General features: G+C 34.9%; 1 protein-coding gene across 2 annotated transcripts in view; it reads left to right on the forward strand.

The window, feature by feature from the left end:
- tctn (tectonic) overlaps positions 1-23,298 on the forward strand; it is a 367,511-nt gene that overhangs the window by 47,490 nt on the left and 296,723 nt on the right. For both annotated transcript variants that reach the window (XM_090400596.1, XM_090400595.1), the window contains exons 4-5: positions 5,250-5,317; positions 20,268-20,379. In XM_090400596.1, coding sequence (XP_090256722.1) covers positions 5,250-5,317; positions 20,268-20,379 — 180 coding nt within the window. The remainder of the gene's footprint in view (positions 1-5,249; positions 5,318-20,267; positions 20,380-23,298) is intronic.

Consider the following 23,298-nt stretch of genomic DNA (forward strand, 5'->3'; position numbering starts at 1 on the left):
CCCTGTTAGGTATTTACCTGGATACTGAACGAATGAGGTGTTGCCTATTAAACAAGGCCCCCATTGTTTTCGCCAGGGGACCAGGGTGAAAACAAATCCTAAAACTCACCCCAACTCAATATCACCAGAGTTCGAGATCGGTACTGTCAACATAAGAAGCCTAAATGCCAAAGAAATGGAACTAGCTAAGGAATTGGATAAGTACCAGATCAACATAATAGGGGTGACTGAAACAAAAAAGGCAAAAACTGGTGAGATCTTTCTGAACAATAAATACAAAATGTTATATTCAGGCAGTGACAATCAAGGAAAAGAAGGAGTAGCCATAGTATTCAACACTTAATACGAGGCTAATCTTCTTGAATGGCAGGCAGTCTCAAGTAGACTGATGTGCACAAATATGAGAATGCGGGAATTGGACAATGAGACTTATTTGTGACTATGGTCCCACAGGTTCTACTAAGGTAGAACTGGAGGAATTTTTTTGAGACTTTAGAGAAAGCAACTGACATAGTGAAAAAGGAAAAGTTTCTCCTTGTTGGGGGATCTAAATTCTAGAGTAGGAAATGATTGTCAGACACACAAAAATATATTGGGAAAATTTTGAGAAAAGAGCAAAGCTAATAATAATAAAAGTACATACCTGTTGGATTTCTGCTCAGGACATGGACTGGTTATTAATAACACAATGTTCCAACATAAAAATGTGCACAAATTCACATGGAGAGAAGAAGCAAGGAATAAGAAAAGTCTCATTGACTATGTTATTGTTGATAGTGATGTTTTCTCTCTGGTGCGGGACACCAGAGTATATAGAGGATTTGAAATCGGAAGTGATTACCATTTTGTCGTGAGCAGGATAAAATTGAATTTCATATTGAAAATAAGAACATGTAAGAAAGTTTTAAAGCGAATAAAAGTTGAGCAGCTCTCAGATGTGAACTGTAGACTAAAATACACAAACATGATTGAAAAAAAATGAAAGAGTTTGAGAACAGGAACGAAACCTTGGAGATTCAGTAGTCAGCTCTGAAGAAAACACTGATTGATTCAGCCAGAAAGGCATGTGGTGAGGTTGTCTGGAAGGATAGAAAATCAGAATTCCATGGTGGACACAGGAAATTAAAGAGGCATTGAAAGAAAAGAAGAAAGCATATCAAAAGTTCCTGGCAAATAAGTCAGCTTGTGCTCTTAGAGAATACAGAGACAAATGTAAGAAAGCTAAACACTAAAACTAGCAAAACAAAAGTCATGGGAGAACTTTGGTAAGAACATAGAAAATAAATATCAAGAAGGTGACAACATATTCTGAAGGTTATTGAAGAAGCTCAGAAATGGAGGAAAGAGTGTTGTAAAAGGAATTAGAGATGATAAAGGTGACATGAAAACAGAAGAAAAAGATATCCTTGAAGTATGGAGTAATTACTTTGAAAAATTGCTAAATGAAATAAGCAATGATGACAGCACAGCGGTAAAAAACACTGACCCGGCATGCACTCAGGAATGCATATCCATACTTGAAGTAGAAAAAGCCATGAAAAGCCTGAAATGTGGAAAGGTAGCAGGAGTTGATGATATTTGACCAGAAATGCTCAAGTACGGAGGTATAAAAGTTTTACAGTGGCTGCACTGCATAGTTCAGAAAGCCTGGACAGAGGGACGAATTCCAGATGATTGGAGTAGAGCTCTCATAGTACCCATATATAAAAAGGGAAATATAACTGAATGTGAGAATTACAGAGGAATTTTATTACTGAGTGTTAATGGTAAGATATATGCAAGTATACTTGAGAAATGGTTGAGAAGAAATGTGGAAGAGAAACATGGTGAAGAACAAGCTGGATTCAAGCCAAATAGAGGCTGTCAGGATGAGATTTTCACTTTAGGACAGATAGTTGAGAAATCATGGGAATATAACATAGATCTGTATTTAAGTTTTGTATATCTGGATGGTATTTCACCACGAGTTTTGAGAGAATGTGCTAAAGAACTGACAGTGCCCTTGACCTGGCTTTTCAGTGAAAGTCTGGCTGCGGGAAAGGTGCCCATGGAATGGAAGGAAGGTAAGATAGTGCCATTGCATAAGGGTGCCTATAATTAGACACTGGAAGTGTCTAATTATAGGCCAGTTTGTGTGTCATCAGTAGTTAGTAAGATCTTGGAGAAAGTAGTGAGGGACCATATACAGCATTGGGCAGATGAGGGTAATGTTATCAGTGAGAGTCAGCATGGATTTGTGAAGGGGCGCTCTTGTTTTAGCAATATGCTAGCCTTTTATGATGAAGTTACAAGAGCATTAGATGAGGGAAAGGCATATACTGCCATTTTCCTAGACTTAGCAAAAGCATTTGACAGGGTGCCACATGATAAGCTGATATTCAAATTGCAGCACATGGGTCTGGATGTCAGATTGGTCAACTGGATTCAGGATTGGCTGTGCGATAGGCATCAGAGAGTTGTGTATTGTGGAGCAGTATCAAAGAGGCAGAAGGTTACAAGTGGGGTTCCACAGGGCTCAGTGCTGGGACCTATATTGTTTAACCTTTATATCAATGACATTGTCCATGGATTGCAAGAGGATATTCAGCTGTTTGTAGATAATGTGAAGCTGGGAAGGGTTATTAGTAATAGTGCAGATGTGGTAACCCTGCAAGAGGATTTGAATAATCTAGATAGATGGGCAAATGAAAGGGGGTGTCAGTTTAATGCAGCAAAATGTAAGGTCTTGAGGTTTGGGACACATCGATGGGACGCTGCATACTCTATGGGAGGAGTTAAACTGGAGGAGGTAGGAGAGACAAGAGATCTTGGTTTGATGATTGATAGAAACTTGAAATTTAGGGGACATATTGCAAAGGTAGTGAAGGTAACACAGAGGATTGCTGCAATAATGAGAAGGACACTGACCTGCAGAGATAAAATGGTTATCATTCCGTTGTATGAGACTGATCGGATCACACTTAGACTATTGTTCTCAGATCTGGTCCCCAGGATTTGAAGGAGATAAATTAACTGTGGAAAGGGTACAAAGGCGGATAACAAAGATGGTGTCGGGACTGTACAATGTTATGAGGATCAGCTGAGGGAGTGTGGACTGCAGACTTTGGTGGATAGAAGAAGGAGGGGGTGATATGATTGAGACTTTTAAATTGTTGAGAGGTGGTTACAGGGTTGACACTGGGGAGTTCTTTTGCTTGCTTGAACAGCGGGAAGGAGTCATGACAAGGGGCTATCCCTGGAAGTTACGAAAGGAAACTGTGAGAAAGAGGGTGAGGAGTGGTTTCTTTGCATGGAGGGTGGTTGAACCACGGAATCCATTGCCTGATGGAGTGGTGAGATCGAGAACGGTAAATGCATTTAAGGAGTGGTATGATAGACTTTGTGCTTCCTAGGAGGGATCTCCCTTGATGAGTCGTGATAGACTTGTGTTTCTTAGAAAGGATCTCCCACAATGAGTCTTTTGACTCCATGGAGGCCTGAATAATAATATCTGGAAAAGACAGCTGTTCGAAGTGTTGCAATTATATGGTGTTGATGGGGCATTATGTCAAGCAATACTTAGTCTTTATTTGAGTTGTAAGTCAGCAGTTAGAATTGAAGGAAGTACAGGAAGGTGGTTTAATGTTAAATCTGGTGCCAGACAAGGGTGTACATTATCCCCTCCATTATTCATTATCTATATGGATCACATTATGAAGGAAAGTGGTATTAAACGTGATATCAAAATTGGAGATGTTCATCTCAGCTGTCTGGTTTATGCGGATGATGCTATCCTTCTAAATAAATCCACTAGAAATCTGCAAGATTCCCTAACTAAATTGAATAACTGTTGTAATAGATATTATATGAAGGTCAGCATTAAAAAGACAAAGACAATGAAAATAGGCAGAAGCATTGAAAATATCAGCTGCATCGTGAATGGAGAACCTACAGAACAAGTAAAACATTTCAGCTACTTAGGCATGATTTTTAGTGAAGATGGTAAATTAAATATGAAAATAGACAATAGAATCAACAAAGCTCGTATGGTAGGAAGTCAACTGAATAAATTTATATGGAATAAGAGAGAAATTAGCCAAAACACTAAATTAGCTGTATACAAGATAGTATTCAAGCCAATTTTAACTTATGGATCTGAGAGCTGTGTCAGAAGTAAAACACTTGACCAAAGACTAGAGACCACAGATATGAGAGTCCTGAGAAAGATTAGGGGCATGAACAGATGGCATCAATGGCATTATCATATTAAAAATGAGGATATTAGGAAAGAACTCGACATTGTCAGCATCCGGGAATGCATTAGCAGAGCTAATTTCAAGTTGTATGGACACTTAAACAGAATGGGAAAGAAAAGGTTAGGAAAACAAGTGTTCTCTGACAGGTTGGTAGGAAAAAAAGACCCAGAGGAAGACCAAGATATAGGTGGATTGATACAGTAAAAAGTGCCTTAGAAGATAGAAATATAAAATCTGATAATGTCAGTCTTGACAGGTAACAGACTGATTTGGTGGAAAATTGTAGATAGGAAGTTAGTAATAATGTAAATTTTTCATGTATTACTATCATATCCTGTACATCTCTTGAGAGTATATGTCAGGAATTTGATGATGTTCACCCATAGCTAGAGGGGGGATGTGGAGGGGGCGATCCACCCCAGGCGGTACTTTGAACCTTTTTAACTTTTGCAATTAATTCTAGAATACAGTCTCAAAAACTCATTTCCAAATATTGTAATACTACTGTGAATTTTCCTTACAATTACTGTAGGTGTTGCTAGTTGTGAGAGGGCTTTTTCTAAATAAAATAGATTAAGAATTACCTTCATTACTATGAAATTGACTTTGCCAATGTCATCGACGATTTTGCTAACAGAAGCAAGAAAAATAACATTTTAGAATATTGAAATGAAAGTTTTACTTCAGAAATAAAAATAGTGTTTTAATTTATTTTCCTATACATCATTTTGATTTTTTGTAGTATTTTTGGTGTGTACTGAGAGTGGCAGCAAATTCAGGGACTGCCCCTGGCAGCAAAAGCTCTAGCTACACCACTGCCCATAGCACTAATGTACATAAGAGCTTCAATCGTTTATGTATGAGATTAAAAATAATACTTATTGCAATATCACTAGAATATTAAAATATAACTGCATGATATTTCCATCAGTAGTTTTAGTTAAACTAATTAAACTAAATATCACAATTTAAAATTACGTGATATTTACATAATTACTAACTTAAATTTTTTAGGTTCTGAAAATCTGAGGTTTCCTAATGCTGTGGTGGTATTAGAGCCTTATGGAATGGTTAACTTCAAAGTAAGTTAAAACTTCCTTTATATATTTTAATAAAGGCATTTCCCAACTTATGAACACATCTGCATTCCATTTCACTTGTAATTGAGTTGTTTGAAATATCAATTTTCTCATAGATTTAATGGTATGAATGAAAGTTAAAGTCATGAATCATCACTGTTGTCCATTTTGTTCGATAAAGTGACCAGTATCTACATCCTAATTCAGTATACTATAATCTGATTATATTAGAAATTATTCTTATACTATTCTATAATATTAACCAAGAAATCATTAGGTGTTCGTATTAATTTTTTTAATTAAAAAAAAATCTAAGGGCATAAATTTTCTGAGCCAGTACTCACCAGATCAGTTATTTTTCATAATTTTCAGAGGTTATGAAGACTTTAGAAGATTTTTTTTTTCTAGAAGGGGTTAGAATATATATATATATATATATTTTTTTTTTTTGAGAAAATTTGTTAATGAAATTCTGCACATTGACCTTTGTTTTTTAATGTAAATTTTTTTATAACATGTGAAAGCATTTAAAATAGTTCTGGAGACATTTGCAAATCTTTCACTGTTGGAATCTTTCTTTTGTTTTTTTTGGTCAATGCCAAATTCCACTCAACTAGCCTAAATAACTTAGCACCACCACAACTTCTGTAACATTCACCTTTGCCCTTTCTGCCTTCATTTGAATAAGGTTATCAGCAGAAAGCTCCTGTGCATGCAAATCCACCAATTTTTCCATCTCTTCTGGATCATTTGAAATGCCATGGCTTTACTGTTTCCACTATGTTTTCCATGACTTTATTCAAATATGCCTCAGAGTGATGAACAAATTGATGGCAAAGTTTTTTCCACATCCATTTATTTATTTATTTATTTTTATCTTTCTTCACGATTTTCCAGTATTGTTATAACATTTCCAGAAATCTTTGAAGGTAGTATTCTTCCTCCCTTTTCTCCTCCCCCAAATCAAAGGATTTCAGAACCTGAATAAAAGATCTAACTCCTTGGTCCATAGGTGTTCTGATGGCCAGGACACAGCCCTAACATTCAGATAGAAGTCATCATCATCTAATGAAACTGGATACCTAGATGTATCAGCAGAAGCAAAATTTTAAATGGAATTGCACAAAATGGTAAAAAAAAAAAAAAAAAAAAAATGCTCTTCCAAAATTTCTGAGCTTTTCCATACCTTGGGGAGCACTCTTCTACATAACTGGTAGAGATCTTTTTATCATACCTTTCAGAGTAGGTTTCTCAGAGTGATCTTTCAAAAAAGGTTTAGTGACTCTCAGTCTTATGCCAAAGGCTGAATGACTCTTGGCTGTTTTCAAAGACACGCTTTTCTCTTCCTGTGATAGGTATGTCTTGTTGGGCATTTTCTTCCAAAAAAAGAAAAAAATAAGAAGTTTATCTTTTCAGTATTAAACATTTGATGAGTAATCAAAATTTCATCTTTTAATAATCTCTGCACATATTTCAACAGAATCATCTGTTGCCTTTTCATCTGAGCACTATCAATTTTGCCACATTCTTCATTAATATTGTACAATTTAGCCCTAATTTAAAATCTTTTGAACTATTTGTAACTAACCATAAATGTACCAACATCATGAGCATTTTATTTTGGCACCTAAACTGACACTTTATTTTGGTTTTAGTCTATGATCCATAAAGATAGGCTGTCTCTTATAAACCATAAGAGACAACTTATTTGTTTCTCTTATCTCTTTATTATTATTGTCAATTTCATTGGTGCTGAACCCTTTGCATGTTCTAAAATTCTCACTTTTTGTTTTATAACTGATTCTATCATGGAATAGTTTATTCCATTCACATGACTTGAAATATATTGGTATCTCCCCTTTCTCTGAGCACTTTATTATGTTCACTTTCACTTCCAAAGTAATGGATTTTCTCTCTTTTGATACTGATGTATCACCACTCAAATTTTTCAGGTTGATGGGGGTCTGCTTTAATTTGAAATTATAAATAGAATACACACTGTTATCAAATGGAGTGAGATGAATAGAAAATAGGACATACATAGAGTCAATGAACTTCAACTGATTTTGCAAGTAGTTTCTTTTTAAATATAGTTAGGGTTCATATCAGATGTAATAAAACATGAAAATCTTATGAAATTTGTATGTAATTAAGGGAAATGCCTCTAAACATATGATTATTTGTGCTGCTTATTATATTATCTTATGTTGTACACTGGTTTGTAATGTACTCTGCCTTCACATTGTGCAACCTGAGTAATGCTAGTCTGCAGCACGTTGAATGTCAAACTGTCTGCAACTTTCATGGCATATGTACAAAGTGAGAATAGGGAAACACATGAAAATATGCAAACCATTAGTAGAAATGCTTACTTTTATTGCTACACGGTGATTAGCATTCATTATGCTAAAGTTATGGAGACTATTCCTTAGAGTAATTAATTTAATATAAACTATGATAATTATCCAACATTTTGATCTTCATGTTATGGTCATAATCTTGAGTAACATGTATACATTAGTTCGAGGCTGTATAGTGAAAGGTCGGTGTATTTAATACTCCTGTGAAATTAGTGATTTTTATCTGTTTTATTGTGTTATTTTCTTTGTATGATTAGTTTTTTTATATCAGGAAATATATAATATAGTAGTATTATATGTTTCCTCATATTTTGTTGGAATACTGTAATAAAATAATAGCATAAAATGGCACCAAAACCTCACAAGAACAGTAGACCATGTTATGGCCTCAGATTATTGGCATTAGTGATACCTGGCTCTCAGAAACAGATGTGTGCTTGGTATTGAGTGTAAAGGGTACAGTATGTTTAGGAAGGACAGACAAGATAGGAGAGGAGGGGTGTGATACTAATAATATCAGATGATTTGAACCCATTTAGAATAGAAAGCTATGATTGCAATATTAGTAACAGTTTTCCATGCAGCAGTGGTGTGGGGTGGATTATAACAAGAACAAATACATGGTGGGGTGTTGCTACAGACCTAGTGATGATGAAATGCAATGTTAATTAAACCTGATGGTTACTACGAACAAATAACCATCATTACTTTAATACTCCAAACATTTATTGGGTAGCAGTGAAATCTTATGAAAAGAATGAAGCCAAATTAATTGAGCTATTGCATGACAACTTCCTTAAGTAGCATGTGACAGAGGGAATTCATAGTCAAAGAGTATTAGAGCTGATTATACCATCAAAAGAGGTTTCAGTAAAAGACATGATATGTTCTGCCTCCAGTTGGCAACAGTGATTATGCTGTACTGACCTGAGAAGTGTCTAAGTGCATAGGTATTCCATTTAGAAAAGTTACTTACTCCAAAGCAGGAAATTATGACCAACTGAGTAGAATACTATATTCAGTCCCATAGTATCTGTCTAGATGGGAATAATATCAGCAGTGCATTGGAAGTATTTAAAAAAATACATCAATGATGCATTGGCAGAAAGTGTCCCTAAAGTTCAAAGAATATGCAGGATATAAGTGAAATGGATGTGTAGTCTTATTTGGAAACAATTCTTAAGAAAAATAATTTTTTTTTTCTTTCAATGATGACCTCAGCCTTATGAAAATTATAAGGTCGAGGTCAGAATAGTTATAATTATTGTACAGAAAGCTAAGTGTGAGTATGAATAGAAACTGGCTCTGCAAGCTAAAGACAATCCAAAAGAATTCTGTCATTGTGTTACAAGTAAAAGAGTAACTCATCAATATAGATACTATGCAGTTGGCAGATGTGGAAGAGATCGTTCAACTGATGAGGCCAATTTTGCTAAAAAGCTATCAACCTGGTGTATGCACCATTGAGCTCATTGTTGCCTCTTCACTGGATAAAGTAACTGAGGTGTATGAGGAAGAGGTACTAGAGTTGTTGAACAAACTGAATAAGAATTTGACAATAGTGACTGGTGAGATATTAGCACTGATGCTGAAAGAGTGTTCAGCTGAATGGGCTATTTCTTTGACAAGGCTATATAACTTGACTCAGAAATGATTTCACAAGCGTGAAATGAATGTATGATAATCCCATTGCAAAAGACCTCATGTATCTAGTTATCAAGCTATCAGTATCTTTGGAGTGATGGTCTAGATTTTGTAAAAGTTGGTAAGAGATTTCATACAGAAATGGACTGACAGAGAATCTATACTTTGCAGGAAAGAATGTCATTTTTGAGTAAGTTACTTGCATTTTATAATAAATAATGTCATGGTTGAGTTAGGGGGTGCTTAGGGGTCAAAGCTGTATAACTGAGAAGAGACCTCCACATAGCCTTTAAAGGAATGCAGAGAACCGACCAGGGCTTCTGACCTAATGTCCAATCCTCACCTTCTTCTCATGGTGCACCCTGTTGGATATCTACCTGGATACTGAACGAACGAGGATGGGCTGGCAGTTTGGGATTTAGCACCAAGTTGTAATTCTTATTGGCTTAAACCAAATTACAAAATGATGGTACAACATGACAAAATTTCATGTCGACTGGGGCGTCGCCCGGTTAAACAAGGCCCCCGTTGTTTTCACTAGGGAACCAGAGTGAACAGCGAAAAGTCAGCTACTGGAACAAATCTGAAAAAACACCCCAACTCAACATCACCAGAGTTAAAGATCGGTACTATCAACATAAGAAGCCTGAATGGCAAAGAAATGGAGCTAGCTGAAGAAATTATATAAGTACCAGATCAACATAATAGGGGTGACTGAAACAAAAAAGACAAAAACTGGAGAGATCTATCTGAGCAATAAATACAAAATGTTATATTCAGGCAATGACAATCAAGGAAAAGAAGGAGTAGCCATTGTATTCAACACTAAATACGAGGCTAATCTTCTTGAATGGCAGGCAGTCTCAAGTAGAGTGATGTGGGCAAATATGAGAACGGGGAACTGGACAATGAGACTTATTTGTGTCTATGGTCCCACAGAAGGTTCTACTAAGGTAGAAGTGGAGGAATTTTTTGAGGATTTTAGAGAAAGCATCTGACACAATGAAAAAGGAAAAGTTGGTCCTTGTTGGGGATCTAAATAGCAGAGTGGGAAATCACTGTCAGACATACAAAAATATATTGAAAAAATTTGGAGAAAAGAGCAAAGTTAATAATAATGGCAAATATTTGTTGGATTTCTGCTCAGGACATGGACTGGTTATTACTAACACCATGTTCCAACATAAAAATGTGCACAAATTCACATGGAGAGAAGAGGCAAGAAATAAGAAAAGTCTCATTGACTATGTTATTGTTGATAGTGATGTTTTCTCCCTTGTGCAGGACACCAGAGTATATAGAAGATTTGAAATCGGAAGTGATCACCATTTAGTCTTGAGCAGGATAAAATTGAATTTCATATTGAAAAGAATAACATGTAAGAAAGTTGTAAAGCAAATTAAAATTGAGCAGCTTTCAGATGTGAACTGTAGACTAAAATACACAAAGATTATTGAAGAAAAAATGAAAGAATTTGAGAACAGGAACCAAACTTTAGAGATTCAGTGGCAAGCCTTGAAGAAAACTTTGATTGATTCAGACAGAGAGGCATGTGGTGAGGTTGTCTGCAAGGATAGAAAAATCAGAACTCCATGGTGGACAGGAAGTTAAAGAGGCAGTGTAGGAAAAGAAAAAAGCCTATCAAAAGTTCCTGGCAAATAAGTCAGCTTGTGCTCTTAGAGAATACAAAGACTAATGCAAGAATGCTAAACACTGTGTAAAACTAGCTAAACAAAAGTCATGGGAGGACTTTGTCAAGAATATAGAAAATAAATATCAAGAAGGTGGCAAAATATTCTGGAGGTTGTTCAAGAAGCTTAGGAATGGAAGAAAGAGTGCTGTAAAAGGAGTTAGAGATGATAAAGGTGACATGAAAATGGGAGAAAATGATATCCTCGAAGTATGGAGTAATTACTTTGAAAAACTGCTAAATGAAACAAGCAGTGATGACAGCACAGTGGTAAAAAACACTGACCAGGCACACAGTCAGGAATACATATCCATACTTGAACTAGAAAAAGCATCAGCGGCTTGAAATGTGGAAAGGCAGCAGGAGTAGATAATATTCGACCAGAAATGCTGAAGTATGGTAGTATAAAAGTCTTGCAGTGGCTGCACTGCATAGTGCAGAAAGCCTGGACAGAGGGACGAATTCCCGATGATTGGAGTAGAGCTCTCATAGTACCCATATATAAAAAGGGAAATAAAACTGAATGTGAGAATTACAGAGGTATTTCCCTACTAGTGTTCCTGGCAAAATCTATGCAAGTATACTTGAGAAACAGTTGAGAAGAATTGTAGAAGAAAAGCTAGGTGAAGAACAAGCTGGATTCCGGCCAAATAGAGGCTGTCATGATCAGATCTTCACTTTACGACAAATAGTGGAGAAATCATGGGAATATAACAAAGATCTCTATTTGAGTTTTGTAGATCTGGAAAAGGCATATGATAAGGTGCCAAAGAGAAGCTATTCAATACGCTACAGTTATATGGTTCAATGGGGCATTATATCAAGCAATACTTAATCTTTATTTGAGTTGTAAGTCAGCAGTTAGAATTGATGGAAGTACAGGAGGATGGTTTAATGTTAAATCCTGTGTGAGACAAGGATGTACATTATCCCCTCTGTTATTCATTATCTATATGGATCACATTATGAAGGAAAGGGGTATTAAACATAATATCAAAATTGGAGATGTTAATGTCAGCTCTTTGCTTTATGCGGACGATGTTATACTTATCAATAAATCTGCTAAGAGTCTGCAAGATTCCTTGACTAAATTGAATAACTGTTGTAATAGATATGGTATGAAAGTCAGCAATAAAAAGACAAAGACAATGAAAATAAGTAGAATTGTTGAAAATGTCAACTGTGTTGTGAACGAGAACCTGTGGAACAAGTAAAACATTTCAGCTACTTAGGCGTGATTTTTAGTGAAGATGGTAAATGAAATATGGAAATAGACAACAGAATCAACAGAGCTGGTATGGTTAGAAGTCAATTGAATAAATTCATATGGAATAAGAGAGAAATTAGTCAGAACAGTAAATTAGCTGTATACAAGACAGTGTTCAAACCAGTTTTAACTTATGGATCTGAGAGCTGGGTCAGAAGTAAAACACTTGACCAGAGACCACAGATATGAGAATCCTGTGAAAGATTAGAGGTGTGAACAGATGGCATCAATGGCAATATCATATTAAAAACGAGGATATTAGGAAAGAACTCGACATTGTCATCATCCAGGAATGCATTAGCAGAGCTAATCTCAGATGGTATGGTCATTTAAACAAAATGGGCGAGGAAAGATTGGCAATACAAGTGTTCTCTGTCAGGTTGACAGGAAAACAACTCAAAGGAAGACCAAGATATAAGTGGATTGATACAGTACAAAGTGCCTTAGATGACAGAAATATAAGATCTGATAATATTGGAGTCTTGACAAGTAACAGACTGATCTGGAGGAAAATTGTAGATAGGAAGTTAGTACTGATGTAAATTTTTCATGTAGTAGTATCATATCCTGTACACCCCTTGAGGGTACATGTCATTAATTTGATGATGATGATGGTTGAGTTAGAGAAGGGGAATAGATATACCATGATACTTTTGGACTTTGCTAAAGCTTTGGACAGGATTCAGCATGAGAGTCTGTTGGTGTTGGATAAGTTGGAGGATATGGGATTGGATTTTAATATACTAATTTGGATGAGAGGATGGCTGACTATCTGATATCAAAAAATGTTATATAGCAGTTGTGAGTCTGCAAGTTCTTGGTCCACTATTATTCAATCTCTACATTAATAGATTTAACAAGGGATAGGTTTAACAAGAGACATCCAGTTATTTGCTGATGGTGCAAAGATAGGTAGAGTAATCAGGAATACAATCGACATGCATTATTTGCAGAAAAATTTGAATAAGCTGATATTGTGGCCATGTGAAAATCGCTGTCAGTTCAATGGTAGTAAATGTAAAAATATGCACTTGAGTGTAATGAGATATCCAATGGTATATTATATTGGCAAGATTATGATCGAAAAAATTGACCCCGCTAGAGATCTTGGAGTTTAATTGGAAGTTGAAGTTCAAGGGACATATAGCAAAGATTACAAATACAACTTAGAGGAGAATTGCAATGCTGAACCGAACATTGACTTGTAAGAATAAGGAGGTCACGTTGCCTTTTTTCAAGCTTTGATAATACAACCTCATCTGGATTATTATGCGTAGATCTGGTCTCCTGGTTTTTGAGGCAATGCAGATACATTGGAGAGGTTGCAAAAGATCATGTTAAAGATATCAGAACTGTAGAATATAGATTATGAGAAGAGAAGGTGAGAATTTGTGGACTGCAGAACTAGTAAACAGGAAAAAAGCGGCGTGATGTGATACAAATGTACAAATTTCTGAAAGTGTCATACAAGATACTAGTAGATACAGTTTTTCATTTTATGGAGGATGAGAGGGCATCCATGGAAATTGAGAATCAGTGCTGTCAAGAAAGAAGTGAGAGTTAGGTTTTTCTTTCATACAGCAGTGTGCAATGGCTTGCCTTTAGAGGTTATGAGTGCAGATAATGTGAATAAATTAAAGAGATGGTATGTTTGTGGTCTCGCTTGATGAGTCCTTGACTTCCTGGAGATCTCTTGCATTATAATCCATATAGTATGTCAAAGTGTCACTATTTGTTTGACCCTACAAGCCTGACCTATGGTCAGGCTTGTAGGGTCAAACAGTTGACTGAAATTTAAATTTAGCCATATTAAAATGATTGGTCTTTGGTCTTTAGTTATATCATTATGACTGAAATTCTATAGGGTAAATGTAGGCCATGTCTGTGGTGGTGTCCCAAATATTTGTTGACCTTTCTGAATTGTTTCTATTAGTCTTTGCTGGTTTCAAGAATAACACTTTGTCATTTTGAGTGTAAACTTGCCATGAATATCCTAATATTGATCAAAAGTATGTTGTCCTAAAGCATTTGATGAGACTAATTGCTCACTGAGTAGTGATATTCTAGGTCTGGAAGCCATTTGTAAATATGGCCTGACTAGTGGTTTTGTAAAGACAAATTTTGGTGTGTGGATTTATTTCCAGATATTAGCTAGACTTTTATGATGTTAAATAGCTTTGTGTTTTTTTTTTTTTTTTTTTTTTTTTTTTTTTTGCTGTCTGAGTGTCTGTAATGGTAGGACTCCAGAAATACAACTGAAATCTAATAACAACAAAAAATTTTACTCGTCCAAGGTCTATTTTATATAAATGTTGTTATTGGTGATGTTTTAAAAAACTAAATGCTATGATAACAAAACAAAGTAATAGATTCTTTAGTTCTCACAATATAATTATATATAATTATACAGGAATATGCTTTCCTTTAGTGTGGATTTAAAATGTATGCCACAACACAGCTCATCAAAACTTAGATTGTGTTTTATTTCATTTAATCTTCATAATGAAGGCTGAATTTATATAAATTATCCTAATATGAAAGACAAAATAATAAAATTTACAAAAACAAAGTAGGTAGCTTTCGATGTGGAGTACATTCTCTTTTCATGATGTGCTCATTCACATGATCTGGTCTGACTTGTCTTTGCGAGATAATTGTATTTTTTTAAATAACAGTACTAAAACATTTAAACAGTATTTTTGTTGTATGTAAATTTTTCAAGCATTTAACTACACATTTAACTACATGTTGTGAGCTATGAAAATAAGCTTAGGACAATACTATATTATGATTTGGGCACCTACCTAAGAGATAATAGTGTTGGCAGAATAAGATGTACAAATGCACTATAGTATTTAATTAGATTGTGCAATTTTAATTTTTGTGTTTTTAATTACCAGTATATTTTGTTAACAAAATAAATATTACATTATACTACACTACAAAATATTATACTATACTATATAAATACTATATTATACACTGGTGTCCAAAACCTAAGGATGAACACTATTTCTGAAGATTACATCTGCAAATTTAGACAAATCAGCTTGTGGCAATTTGTATAACTGCCGATTTCAAGCAGAAAGTGGGTACACATTCAAATTTTCGATTTGTGTGCAAAGGAGTCCATATAATTGATGACACCACAGCAGGTCAGCTTGCAAGTCGGCTCCATTCAAGCACAGGTATGCAGATATCTCAACAAACTGTGGCAGGATGTTGAAAAGCAGGCCTATATGACTGAAGGCCTGTAGTCTGCATCCCTTTATTCACAGCTCATCGTTGAGTATGTTTTCAGTAGTACTGTATCCATAAAAATCGGACAAGACACCAATGGGCTAATGTATTCTTTACAGATGAGCGTTTTAGTCTTTCCTCCTATTCTAGATGACACTTGGTATGGCATGCAAGTAGTACTGCTTACCATCATAAGAATGTTCTTGAAAAGGATAGATATGGAAGTGCTGAGATCATGGTGTAGGGAGACATTATGCTTAATGGATGCACCGAGCAATAAGTGCTGGAAAAAGGGACTATAACTGGTGAACGATATTGCAGCAAAGTTCCTCAGTATTATGTTTGATTGTTCCGTGGTGCTGTAGGTGAAGAATTCATTTCTATGGATGACAGTGATGACACACCACATCATACAAGAGCAACGGAGATACTTCTGGAAACTAAGGATATTAATTGAGTTGAGTGGCCAGTGTGCTCCCCAGATCCCAGCTCCATAGAACCTGTTTGGGATGCAATGGGGAGATGCATTGCTGCTCAAAATTCTCCTCCAGAAAACAAGGCTTCATCTGTGCTCTAAAGGAGAAGTGGGCCAGTTTGCCTCAAGAACTCCTGAATCACTTGGTGCTAAGCATGATACTATGTCCTAAGAGCTACATCACAGTTAGGGGTGGACATATTCCATAATGAATTGTCTTTCCACATAGCTTTCTGTAAGCACTATACATTAATTCCTTAACTATGTCTTTAGGAAATTTGTAACTTTTGCCAAAAACATATTGCAATTTAATTTGTACGAAATTTATGTCCACATTTGGGTGTAGTCATGAAAATATTTTCATATACAGTTGTGCACCTACTTAAGAGATAATGGTGTTGTAAGAATAATGTACAGATGTACTATAGCATTTAATTAGATTGTACCAATTTTAATTTTTGTGTTTATCATTACCAGTTTATTTGTTAGCAAAATTATATTGTGAGGAAAGTACAATATTTTTTGTTTTTAAATAATAGATTGTCTGTTACGTATGTTGTGCATACTATATATGTGATTAAAGTTAATATTGAACTATATGAATGCATTGATTTGATTATGAACTTATGTATTGGAATGATAACTGTAATTAAATTGTATTCATGATATGAACACTTACACGCTTTCTCTCACACTCGAAGTGTGCTTGCAAGATTTATTTGCTAGAAGTGTGTTTTCAAGTAAAGCGGCATAGCTAACTAACGCTTCTTTGTGGCACATTTTTCTCACTTCATGGCTGAAACCAAAACCAGAAGTGTCACACATAGCAGAGCATGTATGGAGTGAAAAGAACACTATATATGATTATGAGAGAAATGAGGAGATTTTTGGAACTTGATACCAGATATTAGTTTAAACTCCTTCATATAGATGAGAAAATATTTAAAAGTTATCAGTTATGTTCATGACAATGACAACAGATTAACTGTTGGAGGAAGATGTATGGCAGGTTGAATTTTTAATGACTATTCTTTTTTTTTTTTTTTTTTTTTTTTTTTTTTTTTTTTTTTTTTTGAAATCTTTCATATAGAAAGAAATATAAAGTTCTGAATCTTAAAGGAGATAAAAAAAATGGGGAAAAAAAGTGAAGATAACTAGTTCATGTGATTTTTAGAGAAAACTGTAGTGTTTGAATTAAGGATTTCAGATCCAGAAGTGTTATGTCCAACTCTGGAAATAAAACCTTTAATAAATTCATTGGAAGTCACTGTGTTCAAATATGTTTTAAAATGAAAAAAAAAAAAATGCAAAGAAAATAATATATTTTGAATGCATTTATACATTTAGAAAGAGGCTGAAAATTCATTGCCTCTGATAATTCTCCTGTGGTCAGTGGGCGAGTGGATTTCTGGAGTCCTGGATATAGGAATCAAGTTACTAAAATTTTTCTTGCTCTCCACCCATTTCTTAGTTTCCAAAAGATAGCATATCTTAGAATCTCATTATGTATGTTATCTAGGTACCACAAAGTTAATCAATCTACTCTTGCTGTATTTGTAACATCTGTCTTTTGATATGATTTATGCCTAAATGGAATAATGTTGATCCCAGTCACACTATAATGTTTCTGTTTACATTTTTTTTTATCTGTATAAGTTTTTTTTTTTTTTTTTTTCAGTATTGAGAAATTATTATTATTATATGGGTATCTCCATGGAGACAGAAGGCTTATCTCAGGAGATCCATTGTTCACACATTACCTGTCATACCTCTCCTTAAACTCATTCACTGACAAATCATTCACAAATGACCTCTCGCAACTCATTCTACTGTTTCACCACCCTCCAAGCAAAAATGTAGTCCTTAACACCCTTGCTAACTACACTCTTAAACAATTTCCATGGGTGATTCATCATTCTCTCCCTTCCTACCATCTACTGAAAAAAGTCTTTAGTGTCAATCCTATAAAACTCCTTTACTAATTTTATATGCTTCTATCATGTCTCCTCTAGTTTTTGAAGCCCACAAACCTTCAATCTGTTCTCATAGGGAGCATTCCATAGACCTGTCATCATAATACTTGCTTCTGGATCCTCTCCACTACTTCTCCTCCATCTCTGCAGAATCCAGGTTTCCATATCTGCATACAGTATTCCAGATGTGGCCTCATTAAAGGGGAACAATAACATCCATATCCCTGGTTGTTATGGTTTAAGTGCATGTAATCTTCTTAAACAGGCATGTAATCTGATGTGCTGTTTTGGCTACCTTTGCAATATGCCCTATAAACTTCAACTCCCAAGTCCCTGGCCTCATCACTTTACCACAGTTCAGTTCCATCAATATATATACATAGCTTGTGTACACTTTGGCCACATTAAACTGGCAACCATTTTAACTCTGCCTTCATACTGCCAGCCTTTTTAAGTTCAGGATCTCTTCATTACCTTCATTTACTATTGCTCTTTCCAGTTTTACATCATCAGCAAATAAATGAATATTTGCTCTGATCATTTCGTTTATCACTCATACAAATTAAACAACAGAGGACTAAGTATTGAGCTCTGTGGTATACCACTAGTCACCTGCCTTCTCCTGGACTTAAACACTCTTGGTTATCTGTATGTTAGCGACCCTCTAATCCAAACCACCAGATTCATATTCATCCTCGTTTGCTCCAAGCTATGCAGCAGACTTCTGTGTGTAAGTTCTATGTCAAATGCCTTTGTAACGTGCAATAGTATCACTGAGTAGCCATTATCTTTGTCCAACTCCATTGTCACTTTATTATAAAAGTATGCAAATTACTGAGCAAGACCTACCCTTCACAGAACCATGTTGCCCTTTATAAACTCATATTCCTATCCACCCAGTCCTGAATTCTCTCTTTTACCAATTTTTTCAATACCTTAACCACCACTTCTGAGATACTGATTGGGCCTATAATTTGCTATTTCTGTCTTGGAGCCTCCTTTATGCAATGGGACTATTTTGTCCTCTTTTCACTCCATTAGCACCTTTCCAACACCAAGGGAGCTGACAGTTCCCTTGCACATTCTCAGAATACACAGGCAGATATGCCATCCCATAGCAGTGTTTGCATTAAGGTTCTGCAATATACTAAGCATCTCCAATTCTTCAACCTCTATACTCTCATCATTGGTCAATGTCACATCCAGCATTGCAATATCACCATTTAGATGGTACACTTTTGCAAAGTGATCACTCAGTAACTGAACTATTTGGTTTGCATCTTTTACCTCCCTGCCATTAATACTTTTTAAAGTCATCCTTTTATAGTCATTCCTCCTTTCACTTGCCACATAAAAGAACTCTTTTAGGATTTCCTTTGACCTCATCAGTTAGCTTTTTCTCATAATTAGCTATGGCCTTCCTTATCATACAGATATTAAGGTACTCTTCTGCCTGTGACTTGTCCTACTCATTGGCATGATACATACCTTTGTGGACAAAGAAAAAGCTGTCTTTTTCTTTGTCTGCAACTTCTGCTTAATAATACATGATTTATGCATGTAACTTCTACCTGATTTGTCCTTCTGACTCTTGGTATATGGTCTGATACTGATTTCTTGAAACACCCTCTGACCATCGCCCATGCACCATTAACATTTCTTCCCTCCAAATTCTTATGCCATGCCACTGCTGAAAGCTGACTCTTCAGCTTGTCATAATCATAAGTTGCAAATAAACTCAGAGGATAATTGCAATGTTGATGCAAACCTTGGCATCTAAGGATAAGGAAGTTATTTTACCTCTTTATAAGGCTTTGATAAGACCACACCTGGGATATTGTGTACAGATTTGGTCTCCTGGATTCCAAGGGGATAAAGAAGCTGTGGAAAGGGTGCAAAGAAGAGTTACAAAGTTTATATCCATATTATGGGATTTAAATTATGGACTGATTGCAAGCATGTGGATTACAGACTCTGGTTAACAGGAGAAAGAGGGGGTGATATGATAGACTTATAAACTTTTGAATTGGTGTTATTGTTTATCGTCTGATGATATTTTTCGTTATATGGAAGGTGAGGAGAGAACACAGGGGCATCTATGGAAGTTAAGTTTGTTCACAGTCAAGTCAAGAAAGGGATAAGAGCTAGGTTTTTCTCTCACAGAGCAGTGAGTGAATGGAAAACTTTGCCTTTATAGCCTCCCTCGATGAGTCCTTGACTCCTTGGAGATCTCAGATAATAATAATAATATTTTATTTGAACTGAGCAATTCAATTTCTATTTCTGTCTTTTTTTCCATTTCAGACATTTCTTTTAGGTACAGACCTTTCATTGGGAATATTATTTTGTGATGTACAAACTGTTCAGACATATCATGAAGCAATGACATTGTCTCATGATCAGACATGCTTATTAGGTTAGTAATTGAATTTATTGCAATGTATAATTAGCTTTTATTAATGAAAAAATTGATTTTTCTACCACTTTTTTTTAATGAAACTGATTGCAAAATAAAATTTGTAAATTAGTATCATAGTAAAAGAGAACAGAGGATAAGTTTATATATATTTTTTAAAAGGATTATTTATTTACTTTAGTTGCTTAAATACAATATGTTTGAGTAGTGAGAAAGCAACTGAGGTTTTCTGTATGGTTCAAAAGGAGTAGAAAGAAGGCAAAATAGTTATTGTGCATAAAGAAGGTTCAGAGATGGAGGTAGTAAACCATTCAGTATCTTAGGAGTGGTGGTAAAGGTATTGGGTAAATTTATCAAAGATAAAATTCAGGAATAGGTAGATAAAAATGTGATACTCTATGGAGGACAGCATGGCTTAGTGAAGTCATGCTTAATAATTTACTCACTCTTTATGATAGAGTAGCAGTTGAATTGGTCATCATGAAAGCTATGAGTCTAGGTTTGAGCATTTGTTGAGCTTAAACAAGCAAAAGAGAGGAGACTTAACTGAAGGTTATAAATTAATTCATAATGGTAAATATCTAGTAGATATCTACTAGTATATTTACTGGATCTTCTTCATTCAGTGATACCACAGATAAAAAGATAGAGGTGCATGAGAATGAGGTTAAAGAACTGTTGCATAACTCAGATATGAATTCAGCAATAGGGACAGATGAGATATCAGCATATATGCTAACGGATTGTTCAGCCAAATTGGCTAGGCCTTTGACATATTGATATAATTTGAGTCTCAGCTCAAGAAAGATCCCACAGAAATGGAATACTGTGATAACCCCATTGCACAAGAATGGTGCAAAGAATGATGTGCAAGGTTTGGAAAAATTTTGTGCTAGCTCACCAGTAAGGCAAATATCTTACTCGTCAGATATTAGCATGGTCTTACATATTCTACCGTGGTTATGTAATATAGTCACATTTATTCCTGAATCTGGTCAGTTTATAAACTTTTGTTAATGCTATGGCTAATTTTGACTCTGTATAACTACCAGTATTGACTGCTTTTATGTTAGTGTTTATCAGTCTGTGAATCAAAAATTCATACATTTTAAAATATATTTATTATTATTATTTTTTATTGATACAGTCAGTCCTTGACTTATAATAGGATTCTGTTCTGATGATCCCATGGTAAGTCGAAAAGGTCAATATGTAATATTTAACATGCCAAAAAATTAAAATATGTAGGTCTGTTTTATATTTTTTAACTAATTTTACTCTTTGTTTATAATAAAATAATACAATGCACAAATTACAACATAAAATTACTGTACTAACTCATATTCAATATTTATTACTGTACTGTAATAAATAATGAATATGAGTGTACAATGCTTCTGTGCATTTACCAGTAAAATAATCAGATTGAAATTGGATCAAGAGTCATTCTTCAAAGCTGCTGCTTTATTAATTGGATGATTCATTGGAAGTGGCAGGGGAGGCTAGGTGATCAACAACACCTAGGTCATCAACAACAACAAATTCTTCAAATCAAGGAATTCCAACAAAGTGGTCTGAGTATGATTCAACAGATGCATAACTTGTGGAAGGTCTGGGCCCATCTTCAGGGGGTGAGGTGACAGCAGGAGTGAGTTTCTTTAAACATTTTTTCATGATTTCCAACAGTTTGCCTTTTCTTTTCTTCATACAGTTCTCTGTAGAAAGTAATTGCATCATTTATTCTGTCAACTTTGTTAAATCTCTTCACGTTGGGTCCCTCAAACAACTGAACTGCATTATTAACAGAGGTAAGTGCCTCTGTCAGTTTTTTTAATGCAAACCTTTTTTGGGGGACTTGGCTTCTTCTGCAGTTTTTTGCTCCTAGCTCTATAAGTCTTTGAGAGCTCTCCTTCCACAGCTTCTAACAGATGTTCTCTATCTTCATTGTGAAACTCCAGCCTCTTCAGTTTTCAGTGCTATCTTTTTGCCAATGTGTTGTACTTTGTCAAATCCTGTGAATGTCTGAACATATATTTTCATCAGCTTCTTCTAAACACTTCACACATCTCCTGTCATCTCACTCTATGCTGCACCTGAAAGATGTTATATTCCTTTCAAAGGTTTCTAGGGTTTTCTCACCCTTAATAGCAATAGTAACCTGAACAAAAGTATTTTTTAAATAGTATACCTTGAAGATAGCAGTAACATCTCATCTGATCCATAGATTGTAGGATGAAGTGGTACTCTGTAAACATGTCAATGTCATGGCCATTGTAAGTATGAGTGGTCATAAGTCGAGGACTGGGTAATACTATTTTTTTCTCTACATTTTCAATTTCAAACACACTTATAATATGTCTTAAATTGCTTTTGTAAAAAAAAAAATAAAAAAAAAATATATATATATATATATACATGTATATATATGTATATATATATATATATATATATATATATATATTGAAAATCAACATCATAGAAACTCTTAAAAAAATTAAATCTTTAGGTCTACACGTATAACTAGTGTGTTTCTGAATTCTGATTTGTTCCAAAACAATGCATTTCTGAGTTCTGATAGCCTTGAATAGACAGGATCAGTGATATCACATGACATCACAGCAACTCAGTAACAATAAAGAAACATTTAGGTTCAAACTGGGAAAATAAATTCTTCTTTCTCAGCTTTTAAAGTTTTAATGTCTGCTATTAACAGTCAAATTTGCATATTTCATCACTGGGTAAGTAATAGGCTAATTACTGCTGTCTGCTGCATATCTATTTTAGATTTTTTCTGTTGCTGTTGATTTAATTATTGATCTAAATTTAAAATGATGCATGCATATCTTATCCTCTTATTGGTCATATTCCATTACGACAAAATTAGTGATAATTGGCAAAATAGATATTTGTAATAACCAG

Source organism: Typopeltis vanoorti, chromosome 11 (genome assembly GCF_054136105.1).
Source record: "Typopeltis vanoorti isolate ZY-2024b chromosome 11, IOZ_Tvanoo_1.0, whole genome shotgun sequence".
Taxonomy (NCBI): domain Eukaryota; kingdom Metazoa; phylum Arthropoda; class Arachnida; order Uropygi; family Thelyphonidae; genus Typopeltis; species Typopeltis vanoorti.